Source organism: Centropristis striata, chromosome 21, assembly GCF_030273125.1.
Source record: "Centropristis striata isolate RG_2023a ecotype Rhode Island chromosome 21, C.striata_1.0, whole genome shotgun sequence".
Lineage (NCBI taxonomy): Eukaryota > Metazoa > Chordata > Actinopteri > Perciformes > Serranidae > Centropristis > Centropristis striata.
The window spans coordinates 25,011,789-25,029,382 of NC_081537.1; the positions used below are offsets into that span (position 1 = coordinate 25,011,789).

The 17,594-nt window shown below is 38.8% G+C and overlaps 1 protein-coding gene across 1 annotated transcript; it reads right to left on the bottom strand.

The window, feature by feature from the left end:
* Positions 1–9,805: 9,805 nt before the first annotated feature.
* Positions 9,806–15,138, bottom strand: LOC131959169 (gastrula zinc finger protein XlCGF57.1-like). The gene is made up of 2 exons (XM_059324271.1): positions 14,870–15,138; positions 9,806–12,311 (listed from the first exon to the last, which is right to left on the bottom strand). Exons 1-2 carry the CDS (start codon positions 14,973–14,975, stop codon positions 10,978–10,980), a joined length of 1,440 nt encoding a protein of 479 aa, XP_059180254.1. The 5' UTR covers positions 14,976–15,138; the 3' UTR covers positions 9,806–10,977.
* Positions 15,139–17,594: the final 2,456 nt, after the last annotated feature.

A 17,594-nucleotide genomic window follows, 5' to 3' on the forward strand; every position in this document is an offset into this window, starting at 1 on the left:
GCGGGGAGGCTTTCAGGCTTTCAGCAGCCACAACAACACACAAACAAACAAACAACATTTTGACCTGTGTTCTATTTTAGACAAATAACGTTAAGGACAATCACATTAAAAGATCATGTTGATTGCATTCGGCGGTCACTGACGCTCTCTGAGAGTCCTGCAGAGACCAACAATGGCACTCATTGATCGATGGGGGTTTAAAAATAAACAAGTGGAGGGTCAAGAGTTTCTGTTTCTGTCTGTCCTTCACTCACAACCGTCTGTCTCCACTCATGTCAGCTTCAAGAACAAAGAGAAGCATTGACTGAGAATAAACAGGCATCAATAGCGATAACCAAGTAACTGTTAAAGTCATTTCAATGTATTCTCATGAATGAGTTTGAAAGATATTTTACAAAATACGGCCAACAAGATCTGCAACCTAAACGACAGAACAGGCCATCTGTCAGCTCCACCCATAGACTCCTATGAGCATTTGGCGGTAAATAAAACGGAAAAAACAGAAGTTACATTAAAAGTTGTTTACTTTTGTTCATTCATTCATTATCTTAACCGCTTATCCACACTCGGGTAAAAGTGATATGTGCAATACAATTAATAGGAAATGTGTTTGTGAAAAACAAACGTAATTCGGGAGAAAATCTGTTTGTTTCACTTTCCCAAAATGTATTGAAAGGAAAGAACAAAGACCCTACAAAGCAACCAAAAGCGTTTAGGCCATTTATAGCATAGTTGCTTGGTCCACCACTTTGGTCCAGACTGAAATATCATAATAACTTTTAGATGAATTGACAAACAATTTGGTTATTGTCTTTATTTCTTTAGCAAATGTTAGCAAGGTAACACGCTGAACTAAAGAGTGCAGCTAGCATGACTCGACACTCTAATTGTCGTAATTATATCTTTGTTTAGCTCTGCTGAAGTAGAATCAGGGTATATATGAGACAGAAAGTTACTGCAGATAAATACTTGTTTAAGTGGAGTTCATATCAGAAATAGAGACGCAATATTGTTCACTCAATTGTTCTCATTAAAAGTGACAGAAATTCTGTTGTCAGGACTTGAAACAAAAGGAAGATAAAAACTTTTCTCACCTCTTAACAGCTGTTAAATCTCAACATGAAGTAGGTTTGAATGTCAGATTTTCTGCTCTGCAAAGCAACAAATCGAATGGACAGCTGCTGCTAATCTGACCTCATTGAGGTGTGGCGGTGGGTGTGGCAAAGGAAAAGTTCAGTGTCTGTAGTACTAAACTCCTCTTATTCTAAAAGTCCTGAGCAGCATTATCATGAACAACATTCCTGGATGTTTTATGATATTTTTTGCTGTCTTTTGTTCAACCACCATCAAAGTTTGTTTGCACTGAAACTTTTCAGGCTCTCTCCTCTAAACTCCATTCAATAAAAGTCATTTTCTGGGACTATAAAGAGCCAAGAGAGGACTACATGCAACTTGAATTGTTTTGGTATGAACTAGTCATTTAAGCAACCTAACACCTGAATGAAGAAATACTGGAGTATTCCTTAAAAGCAGGGATTCACCAAATCAAACAGTCACAATATTTGTAGGTGTATTTCAGAGCTTGTGATTTATGTAACTCTACACCTCCATTAAACTCCCTGGAACCAGATGTATGATACCACTTGCTGCTGGACACTTAGCGGAGCATTGTGGGCTATCAAGCGTCGGGAAAATCAATTACTGGCATTGAAATGTTACCAAACAGCCAAGACTGAAGCCCGTATAGATCCCCATACTCATATTGCATCGCTCTCTGAGTGACCGGCGTGACAAGACGAGAAGGCGATTTCAGCATGTAGCGAGAGAGAAAGCGCCTCTACAACAGATTTCATTAATCACACAGTATCCAGGCCACTGCAAAGCGCTCCATCTGCACCGCAGCCAACATACAGAAAAGGCCTCACAGATTGGAGCGGCGAGCAGCAGACGACCGCTCGTTACACAGACACACAGCAGGATTGTAAAATGCTAATGCTCGCCATCATCACACAGGCTCACGTCTATCCAAATGCTAAAAGGCCCTTTTCATTGCCAGCGCTCTCACCTCCTAAATACTCCCACTATCACACCTCGGATATGTATTCTTGGTGGGCAGAAAAATCCACCGTATAGCTCCTCATTAAAGCCAAAATGACTTTACTGTTGCATTTGCAAATATCTGCTCATTCTTTGAGACAAAAAGGCAACCAGAAACTGTGAGCAAGTGATGACAAAAAGACAGAGGCAGCGAGAGAGAGAGAGAGAGAGAGAGGGAGAGGGATCAGAGAGTGAGAGAGTGTAGGAAGGAATAAAAACAGACGTGGGAAGGAGACAAAAACAGTAATTCAAGACCGTGCTGGGCACTAATGCAGTTTTCTCAGCACCATTAACAACGCGGGAATAGAGAGAGTGCTGACCGCCTCAATCCCCCAATCAGACCTGATGGGAACTAAACATCGTTAGTGCTAACCACTTTGTTACCTCAGCTCTCACACAGGCTTCCTACAACAACCTCTTATCCTCTAACTGGAGGACGAGCTCGCTCATATTCTATATTTCTGTTGTTATCTCCGCCAAGGAGGTCATGTTTTCAGTTCGGTTTGTTTGTTTGTTTGTTTGTTTGGATGCCAGCAGGATTATGGAATAACTACCAAACTGATTTTAATGAAACTTGGTGGAAGGGTGAAGCACGAGCAGAGGAAGAACACTTTAAACTTTGGAGCCAATCCAAATCACACAGCAGGTCAAAGACTGTGTAAAGTATGGGCGACGAGTGAAGAGTGAAGCCAATTTATCCTGGAAAAGGCCGCAGCCATGTTGGACTGGTGATGTCATTCGGAGCCAGGGTCTGCACAAGTTCATTTACATCTGTCATAGTGACACGTGTTAGAATAATCTGTTATTCTGTCTCTTATTCTGTCTCTGTTGTCTGTCCCTGTGTAATGAATGTCACTATCTATGCATGCGGGGGCGATGGAGACTTCCTCAGAATCAAAAAACTAATTAAACCAACTGATCAGAAAAATGAACAAACTCTGGAACAAACATCAGCGTGATGAACGACGATATTTGACGTCTACTTGACTTTTTAGTTTGATGTCCCATCCACTAACATGGAGCCCGCCACCAGGGGGCGCTGCAGATGTTTCAGCCTCACTTAGGTGGAGCTTTGATGTCGTCCATTTACATTAGTTAATGGGACGGATACACAGTTTCAATAGGTTTGTTAGATAAAGCTTTTTGTGCTGCATTCATCTTTGAATAATCAGAAAAAAATTGTGCAGAACTGGGAAAAGTCACATGGACGCTCAGTGAACAGCAAAGAATGATCCTTCTTTCTTGATCCTGAGCCTCAGAGCTCCATTGTTGTGCTTGCATTAATATGCTATGATTTCATCCTTGCCAGTTGTATTACCAACACTGTATGATAAGTAACAAATAATATTCATGTTTGAGACCGAAACAGAATTTTTATTGTTTGCATTTTTTTTTTTTACAAAATACTGTGTCTATTAAATTCTTATTTCTCGTCACATGCTAAAACGATACTGTTTTAATATATTTCAGTGCATTGTTTGTCCATTTTCTGCACTTTTTGTTGTTGAAATAGTAGCATTTTACAGTAGAAACAAAGCATCAATGCAGTAGATAAGAGTATTATTAAGTTATTTCTATAAAATACTTTTGTCTTGATAATACTGTCACTATAGCACCACTGTAGCTACTTGCAATTCTTTACATGACCACAGTACTGTACTGTAATAAAATAAAGTGCACATGAGCCAAAGTTTCTGCTTCTGTGGTTGGTTTTAAACTGTCTTTAAAAGACAATAAAATTTGTTTATCGCAGTCATTTCGGGCCAAATCTGTCGGTCTCTGGAGCCACATTAAACCTGTAGTGCTAATGTTGGACGCATATATAAATATATACAATATAAAACTATATAAAACTATATACAGTCATGGAAAAAATGATTAGAACACCCTTGTTTTCTTCATTTTCTTGTTAATTTAAAGGTTTTATTGATAATGTTTTTGGTTATTATCAAGAAAACCATGGAAAATGTCTAAATATCAGCTCTTAAATTAAACTCTTATCAGTTATTGCTGTTGTTATCATTATATTTGTCCAAACAAATGTGCCTTTAGTTGTACCAGGCATTAAAATGAACAAGAAATTGGAAAAAACAAGGGTGGTCAAATCATTTTTTCCATGACTGTACCTTCCTTGATCCTGAGCCTTAGAGCTCCATATGCTATGATTTAATCCTTACCAGTTGCATTAAACTTTCCTAAAATGACAATAATATTTGTTTATCGCAGTTATTTCTGAATGTTTATCGTGGTTATCATCCTCTGGAGCCACATTAAACCTGTAGTGCTACTGTTGGACGCATATATAAATATACAATATAAAACTACAATATAAAACTACATATTTGTGACCTTTTTTTTTTTTAAACAGATTGACATATTGAGTAGGAAGCAGGCAGGGTACACTGTAATAAAAGATAAACAATAGCTACTTAATAAAATTGAGACAGATTGCATGCAATATTATTAATTAAATCCAACTACGTTACAAGTTGAGTTAATAACAACTTAACAGGAAGTACCTGTCAATTAAAAACGGACTAATTCTATTGTGTTGGATTAATTCAAAATTCTCTTGATATAGAATTATATACACATAAAGATTATATTTAATGTGATCAAAATAAGTAGATTCTATCTCAAACATTTTTATATTAAAGTTACTTAAACAACTGCCTCAAAACACATTTATATTTAATACATTTTATCAAATATATTAAGTAAAATGAAATGACTACAGAATCATTAATCGAGGGACAAACATGTCTTCAGTGTTTGACCTTCAACTTTTTCCCTCTCGTCAAACTCTGAACTGTCTTTGTGATGAACCGCCTGAACTTGATCCTTATTGTGACACTAATAAAAGCAACATGAAGTTTTAAACCTGTGGTCGAGCGGTGCTGGTTCCTCAGAGACTCTGACGAATGGCCCTGCAGGCATGATGAAGGAGGTGTGTGTTTCTGTGTTTCTCTGTGTGTGTGTGTGTGTGTGTGTGTTTAACTTCTCTACCAGGAAAGGTCAGAAGAATAGAGTCTTTTTTCTCTCCGCTCGCTGAGACCCTGAGCAGAGTCTAGACTGGGTCCCAGAAGGGGGATTCTTAAACTGCAACAAATGAAGACAAAATGCTTCCAGCTGCCCTTGGCGTGGTGGTTGGGACTGGCTGCTGGTTAGAGGTTTGACAGGGTCTCACACAGCTCCGTCCTCTCTGAGCTGCAGAGAAGACACTTTTCCTGCAGTGTCATTTATCAGCAGCAGCATCAGCCTGCAGCCTGCTCTCATCCCGTCATAATCTCTGAATATCTGCTGGATTCTGTTGTACAGAAACAGATTCATCAGTTTGGTGTTTGTGTGTTTTGAAAAGATGTTTCAAACTTTTGAAATTTTCCCAAATCATGTTTTTATATTATGCACTCAAGGGAAAATCTATCAAACTTGTTTTTTTTTTTTCATTTTATCATGTTTTTTGTAGATGACCTCATCGCTGGTTATTCACATTACTGATTATTTCCTCGACTGGCTGATCTGTAGAATGTCAGTTTTTAAAAGTTAGTATCATAAAAAAAGTAAGATAAGCCGCATATATTAACATTTAAGAAGCTAAAACCCACAAATGTTGCTTAACATTAATAAATAACTGTTGCAGATACATTTTCTATGGATTGATCAGTTGACAAATTGTTTCTTTGGCTTTAGATTTAATTCATGTCAAATCTAGAAAGGTCTATAACAAAAGTTAATGCTAGAACCTGTAAATTGTGGCTTATTAATCTAATATCAATGTCAAAATTGTTGCAGAATATTTTTCTGACAGTCATGTAAAAGCAAGAAATGTCCATGAATGGATTAATTCATTTAGTTGAATTAAAGTTAATAGTGAAATATTTTTATTTATAGTCTCCTCTGAACCTCATATCATTTCTTGCTTCACCAAATAAATTTTTTTTTTATTAATTGGTCAATCAATTTACTGATTGACTAATTGTTTCAGCTTTATTTATTTATTTTCATAAAAGCAAAACAAATCCATAAATGGATGTTAAAACAAATGAAAATAGGGAATCTATAAAACAGTTGCAGTAAGATGTTATTATGTTTATTTATCATGAAGCTCTTTCTGGTTTATAGTCTCACCTGGAACACAAAATAATAATAAAAAATATAATAATAATAAAAAACAAACAAGTCTATAAATGGATGTAAATATAATAATAAACTCAATAAAATTCTACTGCAGTCAGATGTTTTCATGCAGCATCAAATTAAAGCAAAAACAGAGAATTATTTGTGTTTCTGCACCTTATTTAGGAGATATCCGGTTAAAAACAGCAGCTCTGCAGCTCTGCATTCACCTGTGAGCCTCCTGCGCTCAGGTGCAGACAAACTTATCTGAACCCCTCTCACGTACACACTCACCTCACAGATAACACTCCGGAGCCAACTTTTTCCTGCCAAGGGCAGAACAACTTGACTGCGGAGCCTGGCGCTGAAAGGCACGCACGGATGCGTCAATGACAAGCGGCGTTTGTGGAGGTGCGTGACCTTTCTCTCTGCGTCCTACAGGTCCGCCAGGCTGATGCAGTGCTCTCCCACAGTACGTGGATCAAGTTGTGCACTTAAATGCTGCATGCATCTGAGGCAGCAGCAGCAGCAACAAAACGCAACGAGCTAAAAAAAAAAAAAAAAAACCCGCACCAGTCATTCCTTCACTGACACCAAGGCGGCGGGAGACGGAAAAGCTGTCTACTCACCAGAAATGATGTTATCTCTGCAGCAGCAGCAGCGTTTCTCTCCCACAGATGATGAGATGCTGCATATGAGACACTGCGGTCCACATTTATTCCTCCTGATCAGTGTATGTGTGTGTGTGTGTGTGTGTGTGTGTGTGTGTGTTGGAGTGTGTGTGAGAGAGGAGAGGGGCGGTCTGTTTCACGGTAGAAACAGACGTGATGCTGTGAAATGGTTCAGATCCTCGTCGGTGTTTTTCAGCTCACAGACATCCAAACTCTCTCTCTCTCTCTCTCTCTCTCTCTCTCTCTCTCTCTTCGTCTTCTCCATCCAGCCTCCTCTCTCCTCTCCCTCCCTCCCCACCGGGCTGAGCATGCCTAGTCTCTGCCTCCTCCTCCTCCTCCTCCTCCTCCTCCACCACCACCACCACAAGTTCGTCAGGTTCAGTGGTGGAAAGTAACTAAGTACTTTACTCCGGTACTGTACTTTCAGTGCACTTGTAGTGTAAAATGATGACTGAAGCCCAATCTGATTTACTGTGTCGTCCCCTGTTTTTTTAAAAACTTATTGTTATTAGTTATTTTTTGTAATTATTTTAAAATTATTATTACGGTTATTCTTTTTTTTTGTCTTTTACACTATTTCTTACAAATAAAAAAGTATTATTATTATTATTATTATTATTATTATTAATAATAATAATAATAATAATAATATTTTTATTACACTATTATTCATATATTTTCTAAACTATCTGCACAATTTTATTTTATTTTCTCATTTAAAAAATATTTCTAATTGTGTTTTATTATGCAATTATCATTATTATCCTCTTTTTCTAAATGATCTGCTATTGTTATGTAATTATTGTTTTGTTGTTGTTTTTATGATTTAAAAAAATATTATTATTATTATGGTTATTATTATGGTTGTTATTATTATTCTCTTCTTCTAAATTACCTGCTATTGCTCAAAATAAAATAAAAAATATAGTCTTATTGTCCTTCATCACATATAATATATTGAGATGAGTATATTGAAAAAAAAAAAGTGATCAATTTAGATTAAAACGTCTCATGTAATGTAAGAATTCACCAGATCAAAGACACTCAGTGCATGTGCTGAGAATAGATTTAGTGTCATCTACTTTACTTATTTCATGCTTGAGGCCTACTCTAAACTATACGTTACACATCCTACATATTAAAACTGCAAGCTCCATGCAGCAGATTGAGTTTGAAGACGATACTTCCCTCTGAAATGATTCTGCATGCACACCAATGTGTTCAGGTGTTTCCTGGAGCTCATCATGACACTGATGATTTCCACGGGGAAATAAATACACTCTGTGTGATTAAAGTTGCACTGAGACACCTTGAGATGTCCATGAGTTTCCTCACACTGTCCTCTGGAGTGTTTTTTATGTGGGATAATTAACTCCTCTTCACTGAGACCTGAATCTTAAAGAAGACAGGAAACACTACGGAGATCACATACCGTAACCAAACTCCTCAAAAAAAGTTTGGAAGCATTATTTCGGTCAAGTATTTCTCCCCTTTAATAACACTAACTGATGTTGTATTTTATTTTGTTGGAAAGCCTGATTAGTCGCCCTTACAACGAGGTACAACTTGTTAGGATCGTGCTTCTGTGGAATGAGCCACACAGCTAAACGTTTGGGGGGTGCCCAAAGCAAAAATGTGCCAAAATACCCTGCAGTATTCTCCTGTTGGTGTTCACTTCTGCTTTGAGCTTTTAATTATTTATTTTTTTAGTACAACAATATTTTAAAAAATCCAGAAATGTACTGAATGTTACTGTTTTTTAATTAAATAGTTTATTAAACTGTGTTGTTGTAAAACATTAATTTGAGTTATTTAGTACTAAATAACTCAAATGAATGGCATTTGCACTTAATGTAGGAAAAAACACAATAAAAAAACAGTAAATGTATGGATTTTTAAAAAACATTGTTGTACTAAAAAACTCATAAAATGCTTCTGTAAATTAATTTTAATATATTAAAAGCTCAAAACAAAAGTGAACACCAACAGGAGAATACTGCAGGGGATTTTGGCACATTTTCTTTGGGCACTCCCTCCACTAAATAACTCAAATGAATGTTTTACAACAACACAGTTTGATTAACTTTAACTATATCATCTGAACTGCAAAACCAGACTCAAGTACTTCAGCCCTGCAGTCTGCACATTAGCTGAACCCCCACTGATAAGTTCCCTTTCTAAATAAATAAAACCTACATTGTTTGCTGCCCCCTGCTGGCAGAGAGGAGAGTGGGAGGCTGAACCTGGTGTTACTGTAGCTGCTGTTGAAAGGACGTCTGTGTTTGAACTGTTTCACTTCAGACTCACATTAAGTCTTCAGCTCTGAAGTACCCTGAATGTCTGGTGGCTGCAGCCTTTAGTCAGAAATAAATGACTTGTTAGGAAACAGTTTTTTCCTGCTTTTTTTGTCTTTGCAGCTGCAGAATAAAGAGACATTCACAAGCTGACAATCTACTCCATTATCCATCCAGCAGACACCCCCTTAATGTTCTTTTTTTTACTTTTTAATCTCACAGAACACTTCTAAAACAATAAACTGTGATGTAAAGTAACTAGTAGTGGTGTGTCGTTCGTGAGTGTTTCTTTTATATGACTGGGGATTAATGAGTCTCAGTGAGTGATTTGTTCACTTTTACGGAGTACGTTCCCTCGTCACGCGGCAGCTGCATCAGCTCAGTCAGGACAGGAAACAGAAATTATTAGTTTGAGACTCAACTATTCATCTTCAAGTTTGATTCGTTCATTTGTCAGCCACAGTAAGCAAATTGGTTTGTTCACAACTGATTCATTTTTTTTTGGTTCTGGAACTTAATAATTTGTTCACAAAGCATAACAAAGCTGCACCGATAAATGGTCCCAGTACTGTAAAGTCCCTGGTTTTCACATGGTTTGAATTGGTTGTGACATTTGTGTATTAGACTTTGTCAACTGAAGCAAACCATGTTACCGTCACTGACCTGTCCTCACCACTGAGGGGCAGCAGTGAGTAACTCTGGGGACACCCAGCAGAGAGCAGCATGTTAGTCAGCTACACTTTAGGTTTTATAAAACTGGATCATATGTTGACTTTCTGTATCACCAATGAAAATGCAGACATGAAAACAGCTTTCTGTGCTGTTTGTTGATTCATGCCTCATGTTTAAAAAGGCGACGATAGCAGAGGATGAGCTCAGTAAGATGCAAACACACGATAATCCTAATGTGAGCACATGCTGCAGGACATGCTGTCATGGAGGAATAAGACACACGTTTGTTCTCACAAGAGGGGCAGCAGACAACATTGATTCTTACCAAGATGTCACAAAACAAAACAATTAAAATTATGTTTTTTATGTGAAACAAAAACTTTCTTAATGAGCTCATGAAGAAGTTTGTACAGAATCCACACCTTATAATCTGTTCATATATCCAAATATATAATCTTTCTTTTCAGTCTAAGAAAGTCATCATCCTGCAGTCCACAAACTTCACACTGCACATTACTCACTACACACTACAAACCGCACACTACACACCTAACATTACACACATCACATCCTATTTTTCACATTAACAGATTCTCTTTATCATCAGGAGGGACTCTGGTGGAGACACGTCCTCCAACTCATTAAGCCCTTCAGTGGCTATCAGTGCTATCAGCTAAAAGTGGCAAATATAATAGTGATTAAAATGATCTTCTCAAGATATATTTATTACAGGAATTATATGTTGAATTGTATGCTTGTTTTTAGAAAAGAAAGTCAAAAACACCACCTAGGCTACAGTAGAATTTAATTAAAAATGGCAACTAAATAATGTACTTCCCCCACTGATAATCATCAGTTAGGGAGTTTACAAACACATACAGGTTATTTCAAGAAAACAACAGAAGAAAGTATGGGATCTGTAAATTAAAGTGTTTTAGTAACAAACAAAGTATTAATAAAAACAGAGATTTAAAAACATTGTATCATCCCCTCTCATTTACAAACAACTTTGACACATTTATGAGAAACATTTTCTATATTTTAAAACAAACACAGGAGAAAGAAAAAATAAAAGACATGGAAGGATAAAAAAGAATGAAAGCTGCCAAGACTGAAAAGAAAGGTTTCTATTCTTTGTGATCTTTCAGGTGTTTAATGAAATATGCTTTCCGGCGTTTAAATATTTTCCCACAAACATCACAACCAAATGGTTTCTCTTCTGAGTGCATTTTCATGTGTTTCTTTAGACTTCCCTGTTCTGTAAATCTTTTCCCACACACATCACAACCGAATGGTTTCTCTCCTGTGTGAACCCTCATGTGTTTTTTTAGACTTCCATGTTCTGTGAATCTTTTCCCACAAACATCACAACCAAATGGTTTCTCTCCTGTGTGAACCCTCATGTGTTTTATCATATTTCCCTGAGTTGTAAATATTTTCCCACACACATCACAACCAAATGGTTTCTCTCCTGTGTGAATTCTCATGTGTTTCTTTAGACTTCCCCGTTCTGTAAATCTTTTCCCACAATCATCACAACCAAATGGTTTCTCTCCTGTGTGAACCCTCATGTGTTTCTTTAGACTTCCCTGTTCTGTAAATCTTTTCCCACAATCATCACAACCAAATGGTTTCTCTCCTGTGTGAACTCTCATGTGTTTCTTAAGATTTCCCTGTTCTGTAAATCTTTTCCCACAATCATCACAACCAAATAGTTTCTCTCCTGTGTGGACTGTCATGTGTCTCTTCAGATGTACCCGCTGTGTAAATCTTTTCCCACATTCATCACAACCAAATGGTTTATCTCCTGTGTGGACTCTGGTCTGGGTGTTTGGTTTTTGCTTCACTCTAAAACATGTTTTACTATCCAAGCTGCTGGTGAGGATAAATGACTTTTTCACAGTGTTAGATGTCACATCACTTACAGCTTCCTCATATTTCAGAGCATTCACAGCAGACTCAGGTGACCTGGTCTCTATCCAATCATCATCACTGTCTTCAGGTTCAGAATCTGACAAAGGGTCTTGCCAGTCATCGTAATGGATTTCAGTCTCAGGAGAGACTGAAGTCTTTTCATCATCAGTGTTTGGTTGTGAATGACTGTCTGGCTCTCTCTTCCTGGCTGGTTCTGATCCTCCACAGTCCTCTCCATCAGTTTCTGGTTTTATCTGCACAGCTGAGCTGCTGGCTGGACGCTCTGCCTCTCTGTTGTCCTCCACTTGGCTGTGATGAAGCAGTGAACACTCACATTTCTCTTCTTCATCTTCACACTTCACATGAACCACAGTGGATGGAAACCTGGTGATATTGGCTTCCTCCAGACCATTATGCTGCTCTCCCTCTGGACTGATCTGGAGTTCTTCCTGTTCCCCTTTAATCTGGAGGAGCTCTGGGTCCTCCTGGTCCAGGCTGGGGCTCCACTCAGGGGGGGCCTCTTCTTTAACCAACTGCTGCTGGACATCTGCAGAGAGAACATTGTGGACAGTTGCAACTTCATACTAATAACTCAGGTATCATTACTTTATGTCTGTGAGATCAGTGAGGATTTCTGGTCTGAGAGAACTAGGATGGCAGAGCAAAGATTAAAAAGCACGGTGGCTAACAATTTAAGTTGTGTTTTGCCCAAAAAGCTAAACTCTGCACACTGTTCGTATGAATTACTGACTTACTTACTTTCAAAAATAAAAGCACATGGATGTATTAACAGAATCCACCACAGAATTTACAAGAAGTCAAAATAAGATGCTTTAAATGAAACAAGAACCTTATTCTCCTTTACAATAATTCATTTAATTGTGCAATGATTAAGATCAGTGTATATGATGGATTAGTGGCATTAGGATATGTGAGAGGCCACCAAATTTGGGCTTTTACAGAAAAATGTTCTCCGGGGGGGCATGCCCCCGGACCCCCAAGCCAGCTACTTTCCCCCACTGGCTTGTTGCTCCATGTCTGAGTGGAAAGTCCTTCCTTTTAACAGCAATTAAAATTGTCACAGTAGGATAATGATGAATATTCTATATTAAGGTATAATTGATTAGGAAAAATGTTATGTGAGGTGTTTGCTCACATTTAGCTCTCAAAGTGCAGAATATTGATGCATTTGACGTTACTGGTTCGGGTCCCCCCACCATAGTCTCATAAAATCCTGTGGGAAAACCTGTACACACAGTCAGCAGTCTGCTTACATCAGACATTGTGTGTTTTGTTGTTAACATTACTTTTCTTATGAATAAATGATTTCTTGGAACACACATGCTGTCCATTTAATGTTGTAAATGTATGAATGATCCCAACCTGTTTTATGAAGATAACACCAGATTCCTTCAGCCTTTACTAAATATTAATATAGTTATTTAGTTATAAATATGAAGTTAATTATTAACCAGAGTTCCAAATTGATAGTTTAACAACTTTAAGAGACTGATTTAGTCAAATTGGCTATAACTCTTTTCTGTTTTACAGAGTGGCACCCCCCTCAATGTCAGGTACGCTTCAGTTTATTATTTGAGATCTAAGTTGATCTGGCTCTGTTACAATTATACTGTGATAAACTTATATAGAAGTTCATGAGAGACAGGTAACACACTCAAGTTTATCCAACTTCACCTTCTGTATTTTTTTTTCTAATTGTTATCAAAATGTCTTTGTTATTGTTTCTCCTAATGCCAGGAGGTTAAGAAGTCATGTTTAGCACACAGCTATATATTTTTTCAGACTTTGCTGCTTTCTATCTGAGATACAGCAGGTCTTTTTATTGTTCAGGTCCGAACCACAGGCTATGAGAGGACTTGATGGGGAGATGGCGGCTGAGCTGGATGGTAAAATGGCAGGAGTTTCCTCCTCCTGCTCCTCTGAGAGTTTCTTTGTGAATTTAAATGAAAACAAGCTCCTTTGCTTTGCCATATTGAAGTTTTATTTTAGCTAGCTACCGTCTGTGTCTGTCTTGAGCTTGCTTGAAAAGCTTGTGCTCAAACTTAATTAATTTAATTTCATCACTTGCTAGTGAAGATGCAGGCTTAAGATTTTTCTCTTGGCTCTCGACGGAGCCGGTCGCACTCTTTTTCTCTCTCCCTCCCATGTTTTTCCCTGCTTCACTCCTCTCGTCTCGTCTTGTCTACTGTCTTACTTTTTTGGTAGACTCTCTCTACACTGCTCTCAAAAACCATGGATTTGATCAGCTGGTCTCTCAATGCAATTGACACTATCTTCTCGATGAGAAGCCTGGGCTCAGGGGAGCCCTCCTGCCCTGCGGGGACGCTTTCTGCTGGCTACACGATGGACGCGTGGGACAGGTGGCGTGTCGTGTGCCTGGCGGCTCTCTCTGTAGAGGATCTTTACCTATTCGGAACCATGATAACAGGGTTTTTGCTGATTGGACTGGGCTTTGCCCTGGTTTATCGAGACACACAGGAAACGGTGTCAGCTATCAAAGGCCCCACAAAGCTGCCCGTGATGATTGAATCAATGGGCAGAGCTGTCGGAACTGTAGTGAGACACTACCATCCCATCCTCTCCCCCTCTCAACCCCCACAACCACCTGTTGACTGTCTGCCTTTGCCCTGGAGCGCAGGAAGGAAGGTCATCCCCTTAGCAACGTCTAGGCTATCGCTTTTGTTATTCCAGCGAACTGAGACGGAACTGATTAGGTGCTGGACAAAAGTGGGTGTCAGGCTTACACACTTGAACTTCCAGATATACAGATATGCATACACCCCCCCCCCCCCCCCCCCCCCCCCACCCCACCCCACCCCACCCACTCCCCCCGCCAAAGCATTCGGTTGCTTCATTCCCCCAGCGAGACAGGCGGGTCTGTGTCGAGCGCACCAAGGGTGCTGCTATAGGATCCAAGTCTGTGCTGGCATGTGATTGGCCGCATGGTGTGCCCATCAAAATGAAGTCCCGCCCCTGCCTGCATGGATTCAATAGCGCATTTGACGACACTAACGACCCTTAACCAACGTTTACTAACGTCAAAATGAACACAAAGAGTGAGAGAAACACTGAAAATGTACAAACCTAATCTGTTCAGTCGGACTTCAGGGTTAAAAGCAGCATACAGTAGTTTGTGTCGTCCCTCGTTTTCCATGAAAGGAGAAAGTTCCTCCTCTTGCTCTGCTTTCATTCAGTCTGTGAGGGGAATTTCGCCTTTTCCTCTCATTTCTTTATGTAGATTATTCTATAAAAGTCATCACTTTGAGGCCTTTCTCCACAGAGCACAGTGAGCTTCTCCTGTTAGTGATGTGTCCTTCTGTGTCGAGGCTTCGCAGCGTCTGTCAGTAATCCACGAAGATGTTTGTGAGGCGCGTATCGAGGGCGGGGCTTGTGTTGGTGACGTAAGTAGTGACGTTCTAAGCCTCGCGAGCAAGCCGGTGTTGTGCAGAGTTATGTCTGCCCGCCGAGATGTGCATGTCCCCTCGCGGGAGCGCGCACAGCGAGAGCTACATTGTGATGATTTCTACGGTAAAGACTGAATTAAAAACCATATATCCCTCTTTGTGGGCTCCATCAGTGGTGATATATGACCTGCTGTCTTAACAGGAGTTAAGAAAGTTTACACTCATTGATGTTTTATTAGACTCAGCTTTCTCTTACAGTTGTTTTTTTTTGCCGCGTCTCTTGCTGCGTTTTCAGACCGTTTCCGGAACAGTTTTTATAAAATGAGGTCTTAAAATGCGGGAAAATAATGTCAAATCCACTCTGTCAAAGTCGGTCAAATAAAGAATTTGCTGATAATACCATTTGATTCCTATCGCAGTTTTATTTATTTTATATGTACCCCCCTAATGTCATTTTGCCTTGTTATTAAATGAATGTAACTCACACTATCAATCTGAAATGGCCCAATATATGTGCTGAAATAAGTTACAATGTGGATGCAGTATGCAGGGGTGGGGCTATATTTTATTACCTGCTGAGATCTGCATCGTTCCTTTCTCAGACCAGGTAAGTATTAAATGTATGAACTGTCCCACTCAAAACAGTCTAAAATATGATCTGGTAAAAGCTTTTAACTCCTAGATATCCAGAGACAAAGCTAGGGGTGCATGCATTATTTGGCAAGTCTCATATTTTACCTGTCAAATTGTGCATGCCCTTGTTATGTAAGTCAAAATGGATGTTACATAAGGGACAACGAAACTCAATGGACCTCCCTGTCAATTCACATGTTCTGTGAAGGTATTTATAAAGCAGGTGAAATCATCTTTTTAAAAAAAGAGAGAGACACAGTGTTGGAGTTCGTTTTTGAGAGGAGTGTAATATCCTTTTGACTATTTATTTAAGACAATAATGAAAGAGTGAGTGATGTACATCGATCTTCTCTGTTCAGAAATCACAGGCTGCTAAGCAGTTAGCTGTAACCACCTCCCAGAAAAGGATGCCTATTCTTACTTCAGTGTTTCATCTGCTTGCCCTCAAATATGTGGTTATGTGCAAAGTGTGTGCTGTGTCTGGCATATAAAATGTGTGTTTTATGCTTTGCTAAATGCATTTCTAAATAGCATTTTAACCTAAGGTAATAATGCAGATTATTGCTAATTTTATTAATCTCTAACAACCGCCTGAAGCCCAGCACTGTGGAAAAGTTATTTTTAAATACAGATGCATACAATACAACAGAACCCTCTCCCCAATTAGTTTCAACTTCCCCCACTGTCCCTGCCATAATTCTATCAGAAAAATAGACAATATATTAATGAGTATATTATATTTTTACAGGCATTATCATTTATTTACTGCATATACCAGTTTATGTCTCATTTTTATTTTGGTCTGACCTTAAACTTTTTTTGTGAAACTTTGTGCTGTAAAATGAGAAAAAATACCTGATAACCTTTGTTTGTTTTTGTGAAGCCTCCTTTGCAAAAAACTGTGTAAAGACAATAAAAAGTGAATTATTATATAGAATACAGCGTGCACAGCTATATATTGACTCATGATATGGAGGGTGAAACTATGAAACATACGTAATATTCCAGCTGTCCTCTCTGTGGAGGCCATAATGGAGACGCAGCTCTCTCTTCTGCACTGACCTGTCCTCACCACTGAGGGGCAGCAGTGAGTAACTCTTCATGTGAGAGGGACACCCTGCAGAGAGCAGCATGTTACTCAGCTACACTTTAGATTTTTTATAAAACTGGATCATGTGATGACTTTCTGTATCAAAAATAAAAATGCAGACATGAAAACAGCTTTCTGTGCTGTTTGTTGATTCATGCCTCGTGTTTAAAAAGGTGACGATAACATCTGCTTAAACTTTCTCTGCCCTATTTAGAGTAAGATTCTATCATCACAAAAAGATATATTTATATGGCAAAATCTGTGTCTCCAGTAATATCTCTGCAGGTCATATCAAGGCAGGAGTTTGTGATTTGAAAGTTTGTTGCAGGTCGAGTCACAGAAATGATATGCTAGGCAGAGAGATATCTGACTTCTCTGCTTGGTGACATGACCGTGTCCACGTATGCAATAATCTGACAAACCAACGGACTGAAAGGAGGCGACTTCTGGAGGAGATCAACCCACATTTCTTATTAAACCTCTGTTAGGTTATAAAAAAGGGTTCAGGGAAAGTAGACTGCATCCAGACTTCATGAACTGACCAGCCTATGTCATGTCAGGGATGTGTAGTTTGAACCCAGAGAATCTGTAACTGCACAATTCTTGACGTATTGTAATAAAGTGAAGTTAAACTGAGAACTTGTACGTCTCCTGCTCATCCTTTCCCCATCAAACAATCAGC

Excerpts from the sequence above, each read along its gene's own strand:
- LOC131959169 (XM_059324271.1), bottom strand. The coding sequence starts at position 14,975 with ATGAAAGCAGAGCAAGAGGAGGAACTTTCTCCTTTCATGGAAAACGAG. Across the intron at positions 12,312-14,869 it reads AGTCCGACTGAACAGATTAG|ATGTCCAGCAGCAGTTGGTT; the intron begins GTTTGTACATTT and ends TTCTCTCTGCAG.